At 45.3% G+C, this 20,177-nt stretch overlaps 1 protein-coding gene across 4 annotated transcripts in view; it reads right to left on the bottom strand.

The window, feature by feature from the left end:
- Positions 1 to 10,730: 10,730 nt before the first annotated feature.
- Positions 10,731 to 20,177, bottom strand: part of LOC122944920 (UDP-glucuronosyltransferase 2A1-like) — a 60,600-nt gene continuing 51,153 nt past the window's right edge. For all 4 annotated transcript variants that reach the window (XM_044303678.1, XM_044303651.1, XM_044303670.1 and 1 more), the window contains 2 exons: positions 13,511 to 13,730; positions 10,731 to 11,300 (listed from right to left, as the gene is read on the bottom strand). In XM_044303678.1, the coding sequence (XP_044159613.1) occupies positions 11,021 to 11,300; positions 13,511 to 13,730 (500 nt within the window). In that variant the 3' untranslated portion in view covers positions 10,731 to 11,020. The remainder of the gene's footprint in view (positions 11,301 to 13,510; positions 13,731 to 20,177) is intronic.

The raw sequence follows: 20,177 nt of genomic DNA, 5'->3' as shown, positions 1-20,177 counted from the left end.
CCCCTGGGGCGCCGGAATCCCGATTTAAAGTTAGGACGTACCGGTACGTCCTGGGTCCTTAAGGACTCGGGAAATAGGGCGTACCGGTACGTCCTATGTCCTTAAGGGGTTAATGTCTGGTTATTCTATTTATCAATTTATTTTATGTTATGTAGGGATCATCCAAAAAAGTGTCTATCCCTCTGTCAATATTCATACTTATATCTATATGTACAGTCGTGGCCAAAAGTTTTGAGAATGACACAAATATTAGTTTTCACAAAGTTTGCTGCTAAACTGCTTTTAGATCTTTGTTTCAGTTGTTTCTGTGATGTAGTGAAATATAATTACACTCACTTCATATGTTTCAAAGGCTTTTATCGACAATTACATGACATTTATGCAAAGAGTCAGTATTTGCAGTGTTGGCCATTCTTTTTCAGGACCTCTGCAATTTGACTGGGCATGCTCTCAATCAACTTCTGGGCCAATTCCTGACTGAGAGCAACCCATTCTTTCATAATCACTTCTTGGAGTTTGTCAGAATTAGTGGGTTTTTGTTTGTCCACCCGCCTCTTGAGGATTGACCACAAGTTCTCAATGGGATTAAGATCTGGGGAGTTTCCAGGCCATGGACCCAAAATGTCAACGTTTTGGTCCCCGAGCCACTTAGTTATCACTTTTGCCTTATGGCACGGTGCTCCATCGTGCTGGAAAATGCATTGTTCTTCACCAAACTGTTGTTGGATTATTGGAAGAAGTTGCTGTTGGAGGGTGTTTTGGTACCATTCTTTATTCATGGCTGTGTTTTTGGGCAAAATAGTGAGTGAGCCCACTCCCTTGGATGAGAAGCAACCCCACACATGAATGGTCTCAGGATGCTTTACTGTTGGCATGACACAGGACTGATGGTAGCGCTCACCTTTTCTTCTCCATACAAGCCTTTTTCCTGATGCCCCAAGAAAGAGGCTTCATCGGAGAATATGACTTTGCCCCAGTCCTCAGCAGTCCATTCACCATATTTTCTGCAGAAGATCAATCTGTCCCTGATGTTTTTTTGGGAAAGAAGTGGCTTCTTTGCTGCCCTTCTTGACACCAGGCCATCTTCCAAAAGTCTTTGCCTCACTGTGCGTGCAGATGCGCTCACACCTGCCTGCTGCCATTCCTGAGCAAGCTCTGTACTGGTGGCACTCTGATCCTGCAGCTGAATCCTCTTTAGGAGACGATCCTGGCGCTTGCTGGACTTTCTTGGATGCTCTGAAGCCTTCTTAACAAGAATTGAACCTCTTTCCTTGAATTTCTTCATGATCCTATAAATTGTTGATTGAGGTGCAATCTTAGTAGCCATAATATCCTTGCCTGTGAAGCCAGTTTTATGCAACACAATGATGGCTGCACACGTTTCTTTGCAGATCACCATGGTTAGCAATGGAAGAACAATGATTTCAAGCATCACCCTCCTTTTAACAGGTCAAGTCTGCCATTTTAACCCAATCAGCCTTGTGCTCGTCAACATTCTCACCTGAGTTAACAAGACGATTACTGAAATGATCTCAACAGGTCCTTTAATGACAGCAATGAAATGCAGTGGAAAGTTTTTTGGGGGATTAAGTTAATTTTCATGGCAAAGAAGGACTATGCAATTCATCTGATCACTCTTCATAACATTCTGGAGTATATGCAAATTGCTATTATAAAAACTTAAGCAGCAACTTTTCCAATTTCCAATATTTATGTAATTCTCAAAACTTTTGGCCACGACTGTACTCCTATTTCTTGATGATTTATATCTCCCATATGCCGGACTCCTTATTATTGGGGCGGATGTGCTGGGTATACTCCGTTTACTCGGGTATCCTGGTTACCAGATCAGCTGATGCACGTGGGGATGCCGCTACATTTCCTTGGGAGGAGGGCTGGAGCGCATGGCGTGCGTTCCACTCCTCCTCCTGACGAGTGCGGCATCGCCATTGCTGGTTCGGAATGCATCACCAGGTATGAAGTGCTCAGTATTAGGCATCAGGTGCTGTGATTTTCTACTTACATCATGTGCACCTGGGACTCATGGGAGATATAAATAGGGGCATATGGCTACATGTTTACTTACCTCCCGACGAAGCTGAGGCGAAACGCTCGTCGAGGTTCCTATCCTGACCTGTGCTGCTGTTCTTACCCCCCATCATGTCTTGTGGTATGCATTGATTCTGACTATAAGTTGTTGCTGGGCTCATTTTACCCTTTATTATAGGGTCTTGTATTGTTACTCATGAGGGACTAACCCTCCCCCTTATCTCTAGATTCTAGCCTCAGTTCAACCTTGTTCTCTGTTTACCATATCTGTCATCTATATTACCCCTTTTTTCTGGAGATTTTATCTTAGAGCTGAGCCCCATCTGATAGTAATATATTTAGGTGATGAACGTATGTCTTATATTGAGCTATAGCAGCATTATCAGTGTTGCTTTTTACGGGATTATCCTCATATATACCATATGTATACCTGACATGCCTTACATCTTTTGGTGGGTGACAGCGTTATAGGCCAGTGGATTATGGCATCCGCCTTTCTGCTGGTTCTCTATTCTGTTACCTTTATTTTTATGTATATTATGATATGTTTATTACAATAAAATGCATAAAATTTTTTGAATACTTTGGGCATTTTTTGTTGTTTGTTCATTATCAACATTGTAGGTTTATATGGTTTTCAATTCTTTGTATATTGAGGCTCTCTTCTTTGTTCTATAACACACATACCATGCCTAGCCCACATGATAAACTTAGTGGTTCAGTGGTTTCTTAAAACCTACCCCAATTTGCCTGAGCTACTGGTGAAGGTGCGCCGCGTGTGTGCCCATTTCTGAAAGTCATCTACAGCAGTGCTTGCAATTGCCAGCTCACCAACTGTTGTGCAACGTGAGCACGCGCTGGAACTCCACGTTCCACAACGTTGGCCAGGCTTTGTGAGCAGCAGACGGCAGTAGTGGTATACCAGCTGCAACAAGGTCGTCACCTTTCCAGTCAGCTTCCGCTCTTCACAAGCGATGAGTGGGCATGGATGTCTGAGCTCTTTGAGGTTTTATGCAACTTTGAGGAATTAACACAGATGGTGAGCGGCGATGCAGCTATTATCAGCGTAACCATCCCACTTCTGTGTCTACTGAAATGCTCACTGCTCACAATGAAGTCAGACGCTTTGCATGTGGAAGAGGTGGAAATGGGGGAAGACAGTACACCCTCCGTCTTCTCAGCGCGAATTGGATGATGATGATGAGGAGGAGCAGCAGGAGACGGTTGTCTTCGCTACAGAGGGTACTACCCATAGCAGGTTTATTCCATCTATTCACCGGGGATTGCCCGAAGAGGAGGAATAGGATGAGGAGATTGAGAGTCATCCTCCTGATCAGGACAGCGAAGTCTTGTCTGCTGGGACAATGCTGCATTTCCCGTGACCCTCATTTTGGACAACACGATTACTGGTTGTTCACCCTTCTCGACCCCGGCTACAAAGAGAACTTCTCATCTCTCATTCCTGTGTTGGAGAGGACTAGCTAAATGGTGCAATGCCAGAAGGTCCTTGTGGAAAAACTGCTCCAAAAATTTCCAGCTGACAATTCTGGCGGCAGAGTATGTAGTTCCTTGGGCAACTGAGGAGGAGAGACGAGGGGAACACACAGCAGTTCCAACAGAGGCAGGTCTACACTCTCCAAGGCCTGGGACAGTTTCATGACACCCTGCCAGCACCCTCACCCTGATGCGCGGCCTAGTGTCACAAGGAGGGAAAAGTTTTGGAAGACGGAGTACGTAGCAGACCGTGTCACCGTCCTCAGTGATCCCTCTGTGCCTTACAGCTATTGGGTGGCCAAGCTGGACACATGGCATGAACTGGCACTCTACGCCTTGGAGGTGCTGGCCTGCCCTGCCGCCAGCGTTTTGTCTGAGCAGGTATTTAGTGCTGCTGGTGGCATTATAACAGAGAAGCGTATCCGCCTGTCAACTGAAAATGCTGACTGGTTGACTCTTATCAAAATAAACAAGGCCTGGATTACCCCTGACTTCTCTGCTCCACCAGAGGAAAGCGGCTGAACATAAAGGCACTTTAAATGTGGCTTTTATGGTGTATTGAATACACTGTATTCCTATGCACCCCTTCCAGCATAAAAAGGGTATATGGTTCAATCTTCCTTTTCTCGTCCTCCTCCATCATATGAACATGCTTTTTAGGCTGTTAAAGAAATTATCCAGCTTTTCTGAAAGTGGATATTATAAGGGACTTTATGTTTCCATTTCTCTGTGTGCACAATAGAAAATGGCGACAGCTTACAGCTCAAAAACAAGATGACAATGATTTGTAAGCTAGAAACTATAGAAGTTAGCCATGTGTGTAGAGATAAGATAAGGTGTGTGCGTGCTAATAACCAAATATGCATTCCTTGCTAAAAACACAGTCTTAGCTATTAACCCGATATTGGAATATTATAAAGCCCACAGGCTATTAACCAATCAATAGATGGATTCAGTTCTAACCAAGAAGTACTATATGTGTACCAATCAGAAGCCATTATTGAAATATCTGTAAACCAATCAGTCACCTGAACACGTGGCAACGATCATCACGTGACTGACCCTTGGTCTGCCACAACATTTTCTGGTGGAGAAATGCGGGCACTACAACAATGCTCCTAGCTGCAGACCCCGATATGGAGACCAGGACCCAGGAAGACCCATTGTGTTACTACCTGTCTCCTGAGCGCTGCTCGCTGTTCTGCAGTGTGGTGTGTGAACGTGGTGTCTGTACCGTGTTCTGGTGAATGTTTGCTTATTTCCCCTATATGTGCAAAACTGTCTCTAGGCGTATGAATGCATGAATGTGTGAGTGGCTGAGATAAGCTGAATCTAGGAAGGGTCTGACCCTGCCTCACCTGAGCCAAGTCCAGAGCTCGCTGACTGGCTTGTCCGGTCCCTGTCTCTGACGGACTTATCTTAGAGTAGGCTGTGAGAAGTGGCAGTATATAAAGCGGTCCAGCAAGATTGGATAGGGGCCCTGCAGTTCCTTGTTGGTATCTGAAAAAGGTCAGGGTTTTTTCCAATGTTATGTCATGCTGTGTGATTTCACATGTACTAAGTGCCCGCTGATATTGTGTGAGGAAGAATTACTGCACTGTTGCCAACTCCTGTGCTGTATAGTGTATACATGCATGAATGGAATGATACCAGTTTTGATTGGGTGGTTGCAGTTATAATCATTTGGATAGCAGTGTTTGTGTGCTTCCTGTGCCATAGAAAGAACGTAGAGGGGTTTAAAGGGAACCTGTCACCTAGAAAATGCATATTAAACCACCAGCAGTACCGTATTGCAGCCTATAGCATGATTATAAAGGTGTCTGTTTCTTTTCTGTGCAATGCGGCAAAAGTCTGTGAAAAGATTTTTATTCAACGGACCATGCAATGTAAACGATAGTATTGAAGCCAAGGGGGCAGCGGCTTTCTCGCCTGAAGTCAAGCATGCCCCGCCCCTTCACTGCCGATTGCTTGAATGTAGTCTCGTGCAGGCGCGGGCTCGCGAGTGCCTGAGCATTGAACTTTTGAATAAAACAGTCTCATAATGGCTGGAATATGTAAAAGTGTTCCAAAGCTATTACCACCTAAAGTGACACATTGTCAGATTTGCAAAAAATGGCCTGGGCAGGAAGGTAAAATCAGGCCCGGGGTTGAAGGGGTTAAAGGAATACTCATAGATAAATAATTATTAGCATCTGTAGTGCCAGTGTGCTGTGAAATAAATATAGGATTTCTATCAGGATCCTTGCCTGTCAAGAGTCTACTCCCAAAAGGACAATTCCTCATAGACATTTGCCACTACCAGAAAATAGAATACCCTTGAACTTGTTATGCATACAAAAGCTGTCCATTGATGAACTGTACCAACTGTCCAGAGACTATTGGTCTTCAGTAAATGTTCAACTGGTTTACAATTACTGACTCCTCATTCTTACAATTACTCTTCTCAACATTTGCACCTAACGGTGCTGGCGTCACGGACACAGGGGCCCAGCCACAAGCACTCTAAACATCATCACCATCAAGGGCACCTCAATCAATATCTGGCTGGTGTTCCCTGCAACGGAGAGTGCCCCGGAAGATCTTGTGCTGTCTTCCCATCCACTGCACTGCCGACCCAGGGAGGCATCTGCTAACCATGAGTACAAACAACCACTACCCCCATCGGCCCACCGTGAGCCTCATGTGTTTTTCCCCTGCAGTCCGACACGCTGCACCCATGTTGCTGCAGCGTTACCTACAAGTCCCAGAATACTGCTTTCTGAAGGGGGGGGGGGGGGGTGTAAATAAGGGTGGGTGTTTCCTCCATAATGTTGTTTCCACCCACTGATCCTCCTCTTGGCAGTTTGTGTTCTCATCAAAACACTTATTTGATTAAAGTAGTATTCCCATCTCAGACAATGCAGGTATATATATCACTAGTATATGCCCCCATTGTCTGATAGGTGCAGGACACACCTCTGGGACCCGCACCTATCTCGTAAACTGAGCCAACAAAGTGAAGGAAGTTGCGCCACGCATGCGCAGCTGCCCTCCATTAATTTCTATGGGGCTGCCGAAAATAGCTGAGCACTTGCTAGGTCCTATTGAAGTGAATGGAAGCAAGTGTGGTGCGCCCTCCTTCACTTTGCCAGCTCGCTTTACTAGATAGGTGCGGGTCCCAGAAGTGTGACCCGCACCTATCAGACAATGGGGGCATATACTAGTGATATACCCGCATTGTCTGAGATGGGAATACTACTTTAAATTATGATGTTTCATTTCCTAATATAAAAGGGCTTATAGAATAGCTAACATAGAGCTATGCATCTGCTGTTTCATTTATTTGCTAAGTGTAACCCATGTTTGTGTGCAGTGGCATGTTTGACGACCGACAAGTGTCAGGCAGTTAAACATGGCATGGATCTAACATCTTTTAGTTACTGTGACTGCTGTACTGCATAATAACTCTGCTTGCTGTTCATCTCATCCTGCATAATCATCACATATGGTATATGCATCTTTTAGTAACCCTGCTTGCTGTGTATCTCATTCTGCATAATCCTGCATAATCATCACATATGGTATATGCATCTTTTAGTAACACTGCTTGCTGTGTATCTCATTCTGCATAATCCTGCATAATCATCACATATGGTATATGCATCTTTTCGTAACCCTGCTTGCTGTGCATCTAATTCTGCATAATCCTGCATATAATCATCACATATGGTATATGCATCTTTTAGTTATCCTGATTGCTGTACATCTCATCCTGTATAATAACTCTGCTTGCTGCACATGTCACCCTAGATAATCATCACATATGGTATATGTATCTTTTAGTAACCCTGCTTGCTGTACATCTCATTCTACATAATAATCACATATGGTATATGCATCTTTTAGCAACTCTGATTGCTGTACATCTCATTCTGCATAATAACTCTGCTTGCTGTGCATCTCACTTATGGTACATATGACTATGGTATGTGACTTCATCTGGTCACATGACCTTGATTCTAAGCATTCTATGCTGGGGTCGTAGTAGGAGGAATGAAGAGCTGCTGTCGGTTGGCGATGCCGCAGATGACAATCCTCCTTCAGACTTTTGGATCTGCACAGGAAGGAGAGAAACTGGCTTCTTGGAGAAGACATAAGTATACGGACAGAATGGTTAGCCCTATCTAAGTCACATGATGCAGTAACTGAAAATGAAGATGTGAATTTCTGTATAAACTAAGAATCTAAAACTGTAACTTTATTAGTAAAGGAGCTTTAATATCTATTTGCAATGCAAGTCTGAAAACAAACCATGGGAGTGGTTCTTTAATAGACGGCCTGTTTCCTATTTATATAGAACCCTCCCTGTGCAAAATACACTGTGAAATGTGGTATTTTAATATAGGTTTCCCTAATCACAAATGGGCACAAAATAAGAAGCCAAAGCAACAGCCAATTCAGGAGATCAGTGGCAAAACAGATTTTTAATGGTCCACGTATCACATGTAGATAACTTTATAAGTTACATAACTATTAGCAATTATTAGGGTTGTTCAAAGTGGACAATTCAAAAATGCAAAGAACTGACAATACTAAAAAGGCTCAGAATAAGGCTGGCGCTATGTGGTGACATTTGGCCACTTTCAAGTCATTGTGTGATTGTACAATATTCCTGCGACTAAGGCCTCATGCACACGACCGTGCCGTTATTAGCGGTCCGCAAACCGCGAATCCACAAAAAAAGGAAGGCGCCCGCGTGCCTTCCGCAATTTGCGGAACGGAACGGGCGGCCCATTGTAGAAACGCCTATTCTTGTCTGCAAAACGGACAAGAATAGGACATGCTATATTTTTTTTGCGGGGCCACGGAACGGTGCATCGGATGCGGACAGCAGACAGAGTGCTGTCCGCATCTTTTGCGGCCCCATTGAAGTAAATGGGTCTGCACCAGAGCCGCAAAAACTGCGGCTCCGATGCAGACCACAAAAACGCTCGTGTGCATGAGGCCTAAGCCACACACAACTTCAATTTTTTACGACAATCAGAAGGTTGTCTGTGACTTTGCTTCCCAGAGGGAACCACTGAGGTGATGCTTCATTAATGTTATCACTTTACTGTATCTTGCGGGCTGTCAAAAATCAGCATGCAGCCCTAACCTAATGATGCGTTTGCAAATTCTTGGTGATCACCAAACCATCTATGAAGTGGTGGCGCATATGACATGTTCATAGCAAAGCAATGTTATGGTGTTTCATGCATTAAATGGGCTATTTTTCGATGGTAATCCCTGATTTTGTCTGTGCATAGGTGAAACAAATAACATTAAATGATTATTCTAGCATAATGGTTAAAAAAATCCCAGCTAATGTCACCGCTTTCCGACAGATCCCTGCTGTGCTGCACTTCCTGTTCTCAACACAGCAGGAAATTGCAGGGCATGCCGTTCAGCCAATCTGTGTCTTAGGCGGAGCCTCGATGCAGCCAGTGATTGGCTGATCAGCATTCCTAGCTATTTCCTGCCGTGTTGAGAACAGGAACAGGAAGTGGAGGGCAGGCAAGGAACTGCCAGGTCAGTATAACCTGGTGTTGATTTTTTGACAATTTGCAGACTATCTGGGACCATTTTTAATGTGCTGGAATACCCTTGTAATGACTTTTTATCTTATTTATCTGTACTCTTCATTCCTTAAATTGTTCTAATAAAAATATTCTCAGATTCATTATCTGATTCCAGCTTTCATTATAAATGAACGGGCTGCGTGTAGGTAACACTAATGCTTTTGGATGGTAATGTTTGTGTGACAAGGTGGCAGGTAGGAAGCTTGGTTATTATGATGTGCCCCTTTCCCCGTATTATATTCTAATATCCAGTTCATGCATAAAAATGCATTTTCAGACTGCTTTGGATAAACAAAAGCTGAACGCCAATTGGCTGCTGAGGTTAACATTGGTCCCTTTTAGTAAGGCTGAATAAGGCTGAAATGCTATTGGTGTTCTGCACGTGTACCACATCTATTTTACTACTTCAAGCACTAAATATTGGTTCCATATATACGGCCCAGGAAAAAAAACGGCAGTTTGAAAGAGGCCTAAGTGTGGGTTAGGGCTCATGCACACGACCGTATGGCTTTTTCAGTGTTTTGCGGTCTATTTTTAACGGATCCGTTCCGTTTTTTCTCTGTTGTGTTTCCGTTTTCTTTCCATTTTTCCGTTCCGTTTTTCCGTATGCCATATACAGTATACAGTAATTACATAGAAAAAATTGGTCTGGGCATAACATTTTCAATACACGGTTCTGCAAAAACGGAACGGATAAGGAAGACATACGGATGCATTTCCGTATGTGTTCAGTTTTTTTTGCGGACCCATTGACTTGAATAGAGCCAAGCACCATGATTTGAGGACAAGAATAGGACATGTTCTATCTTTTCACGGTACGGAAATACGGAAATACTGAAACGGAATGCACACGGAGACACTTCAGTATTTTTGCTGAACCATTGAAATGAATGGTTCAGCATATGTACCGCATACTGAACTAAAAAATCGGCCAGTATACCGAACGCAAAATACTGTCGTGTGCATGAGCCCTTAGTCTAGTGTCACACACAGCTTTTTGTGGCAGTTGTAACGCAGTATTTTGATACAAAGTCGGAACTGCATTGGGAGGGAATGAGAAATAAAAAGGAAGGACTTATACGTCTCCTTCCTGTTGGGTCCACTTTAGACTGTGGCTCAAAAGCTGCCCCAAAAAGCTGTGTGTGACACTACCCAAAGGATGGATTTACATGCTGCAATAATTCATGATATTCATTCATTTGACCACTTTTTGGTCCATGGTTCCTCATAGTAGAGAAGGCATACAACATGTATTTACATGTGTAATAAAGTTGAAATTATAATTATATTTTAAATTGTGTGAGGAAAATTCAAAAAGCTGCATGGCAACATACTGTTAAATTGCCAAACCATGAAGCGATTGTATTTACACACAGCAATTTGCTGATCCTAGAAGAGTTGGGATCACTCTTTGACTACTTAAAGTAGGACCACAAGTTACCCTAAGGGTCCATTCACACGTCCGTTGTTTCTTTCCTGATCTGTTCTGTTTTTTGCGGAACAGATCTGGACCAGATCTGTACCCATTCATTTTCAATGGGTCCTGCTTAAAAATCTGACATTGTGCTGTCCGATTTTTTTCAGGACCCATTGAAAATGAATGGGTCCAGATCTGGTCCAGATCTGTTCCGCAAAAAACGGAACAGATCAGGAAAGAAACAACGGACGTGTGAATGGACCCTTATTGTTGTCATGAGGTCACTGGACCATTAGAGCTGGAGTTTCAGGTCTACATCTTCAATCAATCTTTCAGGAGTAGAGTATGAAATACTCTGGTTCACATCTTTATGCAGTAAAGGGGCAATTATGTGATGCCTTTGGTAGGAAAATGATTGTAATCATAGATGGCACCAGTATCCCACTGGAGTAAATTAATTCTGCTAATGTTTCTTCTGCTTCCTCCTGGCTGGACGGCAAGTTCTGCAGCAAAATGAGAAGATTTTTATGATAATGTAGAGAATAAGGAATAGGCAAATGAGCAGGAAACCGATGACATCTAGGCAGTGGTACTGGTACCAGGATAGATCATGGGATGCTGGACGCAGGTGCTTTGCTCCTTTGTGACGCATGACAAACTCTATCCAGAAAACAGCTCTATCTAGTGGTTTAAGTGGCTGGTCATGATGTATCTGAGATATCCTCACGGCATTTTCTTTATAACTGAAAGATAAAATGTAGTAATGTTTTACATTTCACCTTATTGCCTTACCCTGCTTTCACACCTGAGCGTTTCTCAAATGCGCGTTTTTATGCGCGTTTTTTGTAATAGTAAACGCGCGTTTGACGCGCGTTTGTGTGATTGACTGCAGTGTCCTATGGCCACAAACGCGCGTCAAAACGCCCCAAAGAAGCTCAAGTACTTGATTATGCGTCAGGCGTTTTACAGCGCGATCGTACGCGCTGTAAAACGCCCAGGTGAGAACCATTCCCATAGGGAAGCATTGGTTTTCATGTGTTGAGCGTTTTACAGCGCGTTTGAACGCGCTGTAAAACGCTGAGGTGTGAACTTAGGGTTAAAGAGGTTTTCCGTGAGTCTGATATTGATGACCGATTCTCTGGACACCCGGACCCCTGTGGATCAACTTTTTGAGGTGGCCACAGCGCTTTGGTGTAAGCTGCGCCCTCCTTGCAGCTTACAAAATACAGCAGTGTCCATTAGGTAGATGGCCGTGCTTGATATTTCAGCTCAGACCCATTTCCTTGAATGGGACTGAGCCACGCCTTGGCCACGTGACCTATAAATGTGACGTCGTTGGCCTAGGAAGAGGCCACAGCGCCACTGCCTCTTCAAACAGATGATTGGCTGGGGTGCCGGGAGTAGATCCTTACCAGTCTGATATTAATAGCCTATCAGAATCTTTGAAAACCCCTTTAACACTGCTTAATGTTTAAATACCTAAGAAATGCCACATTTTTCAATAATTACACTCAAAGGCTATGTACACCTTTGCTACCATTTGTTTATGATTATTAGCCAATGCATCGAAAATGTGAAATTAAGAAACTCTGGAATAGATTCATAATTAAAAATTTCCTACTGTTTTGTTTCTACTGCTCCTACGTTGATCTATATGTCTCCACGGTAACAGACAACATAACAACCCTGTGCAGTCTGATCCCGCAGTCATACTCCTATATTCCTGTTCGTTACTTCTTTCTAACCTAATGTAGGCTACATAAAGTGGGGGACAAATGGATGTTGCCACGTAAAGTAATAAAATTGAGCCAGAATTGTAGTGCACATGGCATTCACAATATTTGTTAGGTGTCTTAGACACTGGTTAGCGATGTGCTCGACAAGAGGTGCGCCTTTGTAGGAAAGGGGAGTGGCTTAACACACAAAACTCTGTGGCAAAAATGCATAATTCTGGCATAAAGTGAGCCAACTCACAGACAATATAAATTTTGACTAGACGGTCTAAAGATGTGCCCCAGAGGAAGATGTGCCAAAACATGCGTTGGGGTTTACGGTTCTCCTGAGGTGAATTCTGATTATGGGTAAGGATGTATATGGTGCTTGTGGGTAAATTGTGGTTATTTATTATCATACCCTGCAATTTTGGCTTAGATGTTTCTTTACATAGTTTTTCATATATTTTGTTGGTTTAACTATTTTTTTATAGCTTTTTGACTTTTCAAACATCCAGCTACTACAAACTTCAGGCTCCATATGCTATGCATTGTTTGTTACTATCCCTCAGGAACACTGCACTTTTTCTGTAGTAGTTATTCATCCTCTTTTAAAGGGGTTTTCTCATCTCACACAATGGGGGCCTATCGCTAGGATAGGCCCCCATTGTCTTAAAGGTACGGGTCCCACCGCTGGGACCCGCACCTATATCGAGAATGGAGCCCCGAAAGTAAAGGAGAGCATAGCCGAGCTTTTGCCGTCTGCCCCATAGAAATGAATGGGAGCATGGGCCGCGCATGCGTGGCACACTCCCATTTACTTCTATGGGAGAGGCGTGGATTAGCGCTTGGTGGTGGATGGACCCCTTGAAATCTGGGGTCCTCCAGCCACAGCGCTCCCCGCTCTGTTCTCGATATAGGTGCGGGTCCCAGCAGTGGAACCCGCACCTATCAGACAATGGGGGCATATACTAGCAATATGCCCCCATTGTCTAAGATGGGAATACCCCTTTAAGTATTTATAGATTGTCTCAATAAAAAGTGTGTTGCATTTGAGCTTTGGTGACTCCATTTTTCTGTAGGTTGTATTATTATACGTGAGTAGGCTCTTTATTGGGGTATTACCATAGTTCTGTAACTATTTTCCTAATTATCATCAATATTAAAAGCCCAGACAATCCCTTTAATGTTAGAATCAAGCATTATTTTAGCATGAAAAATTCACTTGAAGATCACCTTACCTTGGATTGCTAATAACAGTATTTACTGCATCCACTAATTCTTGGCTCTGCATCTTGTTGATATCTAGCATTACCGCCATGCCTTTGGTCTTCATATGAATGATATTATCTGGCTGATCAGCAAATAGTGGAATTCCAACCATAGGCACTCCATGATAGATGGCTTCATAAATTCCATTAGTTCCTCCATGTGTAATGAAAGCTTTGGTCTTTGGATGGCCTAAATGAGGACATTTTACAGATGGTTATGCACCACATTTTTGTTGTCCTTTTTAAGTGAAAAATGTCACAGCTAGATATTACATGTTGGCCAAAAGAAAATTATAAAATGTCCTACAAACACTGAGTATTTTCTAGTTGCTTTTTAAGACTTTTAATGCCCCTCTCACACGGGCGAGTATTCCGCGCGGATGCGATGCATGAGTTGAACGCATTGCACCCGCACTGAATCCTGACCCATTCATTTCTATGGGGCTGTGCACATGAGCAGTGATTTTCACGCATCACTTGTGCGTTGCGTGAAAATCGCAGCATGCTCCTCTTTGTGCATTTTTCACGTAACGCAGGCCCTATAGAAATGAATGGGGTTGCGTGAAAATCGCAAGCATCCACAAGCAAGTGCGGATGCGGTGCGATTTTCACGCACGGTTGCTAGGAGACGATCAGGATGGAGACCCGATCATTATTATTTTCCCTTATAACATGGTTATAAGGGAAAATAATAACATTCTGAATACAAAATGCATAGTACAATAGCGCTGGAGGGGTTAAAAAAAAATCAAAAATTATTTAACTCACCTTAATCCACTTGATCGTGCAGCCCGGCTTCTCTTCTGTCTTTTTCTTTGCTGTGTGCAGGAAAAGGACCTGCGGTGACGTCACTCCGGTCATCACATGATCCATCACCATGGTAAAAGATCATGTGATGGACCATGTGATGACCGGAGTGACGTCACCTCAGGTCCTTTTCCTGCACACAGCAAAGAAGAAGACAGAAGAGATGCCAGGCTGCGCGATCAAGTGGATTAAGGTGAGTTAAATTATGTTTTTATTTTTTTAACCCCTCCAGCGCTATTGTATTATGCATTCTGTATTCAGAATGCTGTTATTTTTCCTTATAACTATGTTATGGTTCTACAGAACACCGATCCCAAGCCCGAACTTCTGTGAAGAAGTTCGGGTTTGGGTACCAAACATGCCGATTTTTCTCACGCGCGTGCAAAACGCATTACAATGTTTTGCACTTGCGCGGAAAAATTGCGCATGTTCCCGCAACGCACCCGTACATTTTCCTGTGACGCCCGTGTGAAAGGGGCCTTAGTCTCTTTTCTATGTTTTTTCAATTGCAGCATGCTCTGGGTGTGCCTTTTTTCAGAAGTCTTCTCTAACGGAAAAAAAAATAATTTTAAGAAAAAATCTGCAAAAACGCCATCCCAAAATAGAATACATTAATTTCACAAGTCAAAATGCCAAAAAACAAAACAAAAAAAAAACATGTAGAAGCGCCCTAAATGATAAATAAGGTATTTTATTACTAGTATTAAGGCTGATTTCAGCCTGTGTTTGTGGGCGGGGCGTAGCTCCCTATATATTCCCTCCAATACCTTCCCACAGGCGGTGTGTCTCACTTACTTTGTAGGAAGAGCACATCTAGCCGGCCTCCAAGTTCACTTGTGTCTGGTGCGTCTTGCTGTTCGGTGTACGTCCGGAGAGAAGTTCCTTCTCATCAAGTAAGTCCTGCTAACTTCGCATCGGCGCGGCCGGCAGCTGCGCTCTCTCATTCCGGCTTGCGGTCCACGGTGGAACGCATCGGCTTCCGCTGTCTCCCCAGCCACTTCCTGCTTAGCGCAGATCGGGCCGCTCGCTTACCCACCGGAGACGCCTGAAACTCGCCTCGCACAGCGTGAGCATAGCAGTGAGTCAGGAACAGGTGGCGCGCGCCTCACTGCCTCACTGCTGAACCTTTCCTCAACCACTTGCCAGACGCAGAGATCGGGTCACTCCCATCACGGCTGGCAAGGGCTGGCATCAGGCGTCTCAGCTGGTCCAGTCTACTGGCATCCTTAATGTACCTGGACAGTACAGGATTAGGCCATTCCTTGTATGTTACCTGGATCGTCCAGGCCACGTTATGTGTAATTATGTTACCTGGATCGTCCAGGCCCGGTTCAATGTTGTAGGTCACCTGGATCGTCCAGGCCATGGTCTATTGCTGTCGGTTACCTGGTTCGTCCAGGATTGGGCCATTGTTGTATGTTACCTGGATCGTCCAGGCCCGGTTCAATGTTGTATGTCACCTGGATCGTCCAGGCCATGGTCTGTTGCTATCGGTTACCTGGTTCGTCCAGGATTGGGCCATTGTTGTATGTTACCTGGATCGTCCAGGCCCCGTTATGTGTAAATACGTTACCTGGATCGTCCAGGCCCGGTTCAATGTTGTATGTCACCTGGATCGTCCAGGATTAGGCCATCGTCTGTACGTCTCCTGGATCGTCCAGGCTCAGTGCAATGCGGTACGTCACCGGACCGTCCAGGCCATGGCCTATTGCCATCGGTTGCCTGGATCGTCCGGGATTAGGCCATTGTCTGTACGTCACCTGGATCGTCCAGGCCCAGTGCGAGGTGGTACGTCACCTGGATTGGCCAGGCCATGGCCTATTGCTATCGGTTACCTGGATCATCCAGGATTAGGCCATTGTTGTATGTCACCTGGATCGTCCAGGCCCTGTCATGTGTAAATACGTTACCTGGATCGTCCAGGCCCGGTTCAATGTTGTATGTCACCTGGATCGTCCAGGATTAGGCCATCGTCTGTACGTCACCGGGATCGTCCAGGCCCAGTGCGATGTGGTACGTCACCTGGATCGTCCAGACCATGGCCTATTGCTATCGGTTACCTGGATCGTCCAGGATCAGGCCATTGTTGTATGTCACCTGGATCGTCCAGGCCCTGTCATGTGTAAATACGTTACCTGGATCGTCCAGGCCCGGTTCAATATTGTATGTCACCTGGATCATCCAGGTTCAGGCCATTGTCAGTACGTCACCTGGATCGTCCAGGCCATGGCCTATCGCTATCAATTGCCTGGATCGTCCAGCCCCAAGCAATTGTTGTATGTTACCGGAATCATCCAGGCGCCCATCACGTGTGGCACGTTTCCTGGATCGTCCAGGCCCCAGTTCATTGTCGCCCGGCACATGGACCGCCAGACCAGTCCATGGCACAGGTCTCGGGACCATTCAGGTTCGTTCAACGTGGTGTCACCTATATCGTTCAGTCTGGATCTGGCGTTCCTTGTTAACTAGTTCGTCCGGCCAAGATCGGCATGGTTACGTGGATCGTTAAGGTTCAGCTGTCTGATGGCAGGTCACGTCATTTTGTCCTTCTTGAGTTCCTAGGTCGTACCAGGCGTTGGGCAACATCCAGCTCCTTCAAGTTAGCCATTGCGGCTCCCATCTCATGTCACATCGGGGCTACCATACCCCGTCCGAGTCTGTCAAGGCCGGGCACGAGCCTTCCGGTCGTTCGTAGGGGTCTCGCGGTCCCCACTCTTCTCACAGCCACGTTTATTCAGTTTACAAAAATTTTCCCTCCGATTCCTAGGAGTGTCTCCAGCCGTCATAAAATCCAAAGTAGGCAAAAGTTCTGCAAGGTAAGATACACGCAACAAGATCCTAGCATTGGTAGGTTCTGTTCTTGTTTATTTCAGTCCATGTTTTCCTCACCTAGCTCTTATTGTTGACCTTTCTATCCGCGGCAATCCAGATCAATTCATTCTTCACAAGTTCGGTTCAGCCAAAGCGGATCCAAGATGTCCCAGTTGTCTGGTACAGAAGACAATGTGTCTTCCTTAGGCTCAGTAGTCTCAGGTCGCAGCAGCAACAGATCTCTCCGCAACTGGACCATTCCAAAGCTAATTGCTGAGCTAAACAGGAAAGGGATCCGGTATCCATCATCAGCCAGGAAAGCGGAACTTTATAGGATCCTGATGTCTGAGGCTGGGTCCTCCGAGGAACAATCTTCCTTGTCATCTATACAGCTGTCGCTTTCCCAGCTCCAAGCTTCCATCAACGGGTTAGTCAACTCAGTCTCGGACATCCAGTCCAGAGTTGAGGTCCTGGAAGTCCAGCCTTCAACGTCCGGCCAAAGCCAGGCCACCGTATCAACTCCGGCCGCCCTACAGTCTCTCCAAGGTATTAATATTCCTACCCCCCAAATTGTCCCATCCCACTTCCTACCAGAAAGTCTCAAAAAAGATATAGTGGCAGGCAAGGACATAAACCTAGCTTCCATCCTCATTGCATCCCATGATGTTGCAGAGAACCGCGTGATCAACTGTGGGGACGTATCAATAGTCATGAAAGCCAAAGATGCACGTCTCAGTAGGAAGCTGTCCATCCCGGAATTTGTCCTGGCCTTCAGTGTTTATAGGGATGTGGTCTGCTCAGCCCAGCCTGACAGAAGGGAGGAATTGGATAGATACCTTTACCGGGTCACCGACCTGGGCCAGAAATATGGTGGATCAGCATTCTACGATTATCACCGGTCCTTCTCCGCCAAAGCAGCAGCAGCGCTCTCCCAGTTCCAGTTTGTCACCAATTGGGCGGAGATGGATACTGAGCTATTCTGCCGGCACTTCGCGGGGCTCAGGGCCCCCACCTGCTCAAACTGCCAGTCTATATTTCATACAACGGATTGGTGCCCAAACTACAGTCTTAACACGCCACAAGGTCCATGGCCCGGCCCCTCCGGCAGTCAGGGCAATTCCAGTTCAGTGGACAAATTAGGCCGGCCCATAGTTTACCTCGGCAAAACCAGTTGTGCAACAACTTTAATCTGGGGGGCTGTGCCTTCAACGCATGTCGGGCTTTGCACATCTGCTCGTTGTGTTTCAGAGCTCATCCTCGCTCCTCGTGCCCTAGGAAAACCTCACAACAACCATGACTAACCGACATCAATGTCGAACTACTGTCGATTCTCCTAGCCGACCACCCTGATCGAGCATTCACTGAATCCCTGATATCCGGTTTCCGCCAAGGGTTTCACACAGGGTTAATTTCTCTTCCCCAAAGTAACTGGGAGGGTCCTAACCTAATGTCAGCCAGTCAGGATCCAGAGGCAGTTAACACATTGATCCTAGCAGAGGTCGCCAAAGGTTTCTTGCTAGGCCCCTTCTCCGACGTTCCCTTTCAACACTGGCGCATCAATCCCATCGGTATTGTATCAAAACAGTCATCTAATAAAAAACGTCTGATCTATGATTTGTCTGCTCCACATGCTTCGTCCACTCCTAGCCTGAATTCTCTGATCCCTTCAGACGAATTCTCAATGAGATACTCTTCCATTGATCAAGCAATCCAGCTCATTTTGCTCTCAGGCAAGGGTTCTTGGCTCACCAAAGCGGATATAGCTGACGCCTTTAAGCTACTGCCCATTCAGCCACAGCTCTGGGGTTTTTATGGCATCAGATGGTCCAATAAGTTTTATTTTGCCAACCGTCTCACGTTCGGTTGCAAAAGCAGTCCTTGGCTTTTTGATCAGCTAGCTCAAGCTCTTCACTGGATATTGGTTCACCACGGGGGTTTGCCAATGGTCATCCATTACTTGGATGACTTCTTGATTATTGAGAAACAGCGTCCCCTCCCAACCGCATTAAACACTCTGAAGGAGTTATTTAGTCAGTTACAGGTCCCGTTAGCTCAGAACAAAACAGAAGGGCCAGCTCCACAAGTCACCTTTCTGGGCATTATCTTGGACACAGTCCGCATGGAGGCCAGGCTCCCTTCTGAGAAATTAATCAAGATTCGGTCAGCCATGAATAGAGCGGTGCTAAGCAACTCCATCACCAAAACCGAACTCCAGTCTCTTTTAGGGATGCTTAATTTTGCGACCAGGGTCATGCCGCAAGGGAAAGCATTCATGTCAAGGATGCTGCAACTCCTCCCCGAAGCTCAGGATCAGGACAGCTCCATTTTTTTAGATAGTCACGCCAGAGCAGATCTATCCATGTGGAATTCCTTTTTGTCAAACTGGAACGGCATTTCTTTATTCATCCCTCCCCGAACCTCACGCTCGCCCATCATTTTTTCGGACGCAGCAGGGTCAGTTGGGTTCGCTGCTATCTTTGGCAATCATTGGTTCGCGGGCAGATGGCCCCCAGAAATAAGATCCGATATAGAAGCATTAAAATCATCCCCCCTCATTGAACTATATCCCATAGTGGCAGCGGCCCAAGTTTGGGGTGACCAGTGGGCCAATTCCTCCGTCCTTTTTGTCACGGATAGCCAGGCGTTAGTCGACATCCTGGACAAACAAAGGGCTAAGTCTCCAAAAATCATGTCACTGTTACGCAGGTTAGTTTGGCTGTCCCTTTCCTTCAACTTTCGTTTTTCAGGGGAACATATTCAGGGGCTTAGTAACACAGCAGCAGATGCACTGTCTAGATCAAAATTTTCGGGTTTTTTTCAGGAGATGCCCGACGCAGATCCCACGGGTGCTTCAATCCCATCGCACAACACTCTAACGATGGACTAGAGTCACTCATCTCGACAGCGAAAAGCCTCATAAACCAGTCGCTAGCCCCAAACACGGCCAGGAATTATAGAGCCGGATTGAAAGCCTTCGACAGGTTCAGACGCCTTCACCCCCAGGGCGCCCATGACGAAA

The sequence above is a fragment of the Bufo gargarizans genome, chromosome 1 (genome assembly GCF_014858855.1).
Source record: "Bufo gargarizans isolate SCDJY-AF-19 chromosome 1, ASM1485885v1, whole genome shotgun sequence".
Classification (NCBI taxonomy): domain Eukaryota; kingdom Metazoa; phylum Chordata; class Amphibia; order Anura; family Bufonidae; genus Bufo; species Bufo gargarizans.
The sequence above is the reverse complement of the archived record's forward strand: the minus strand, read 5'-3'. Positions and strand labels throughout refer to the sequence as shown.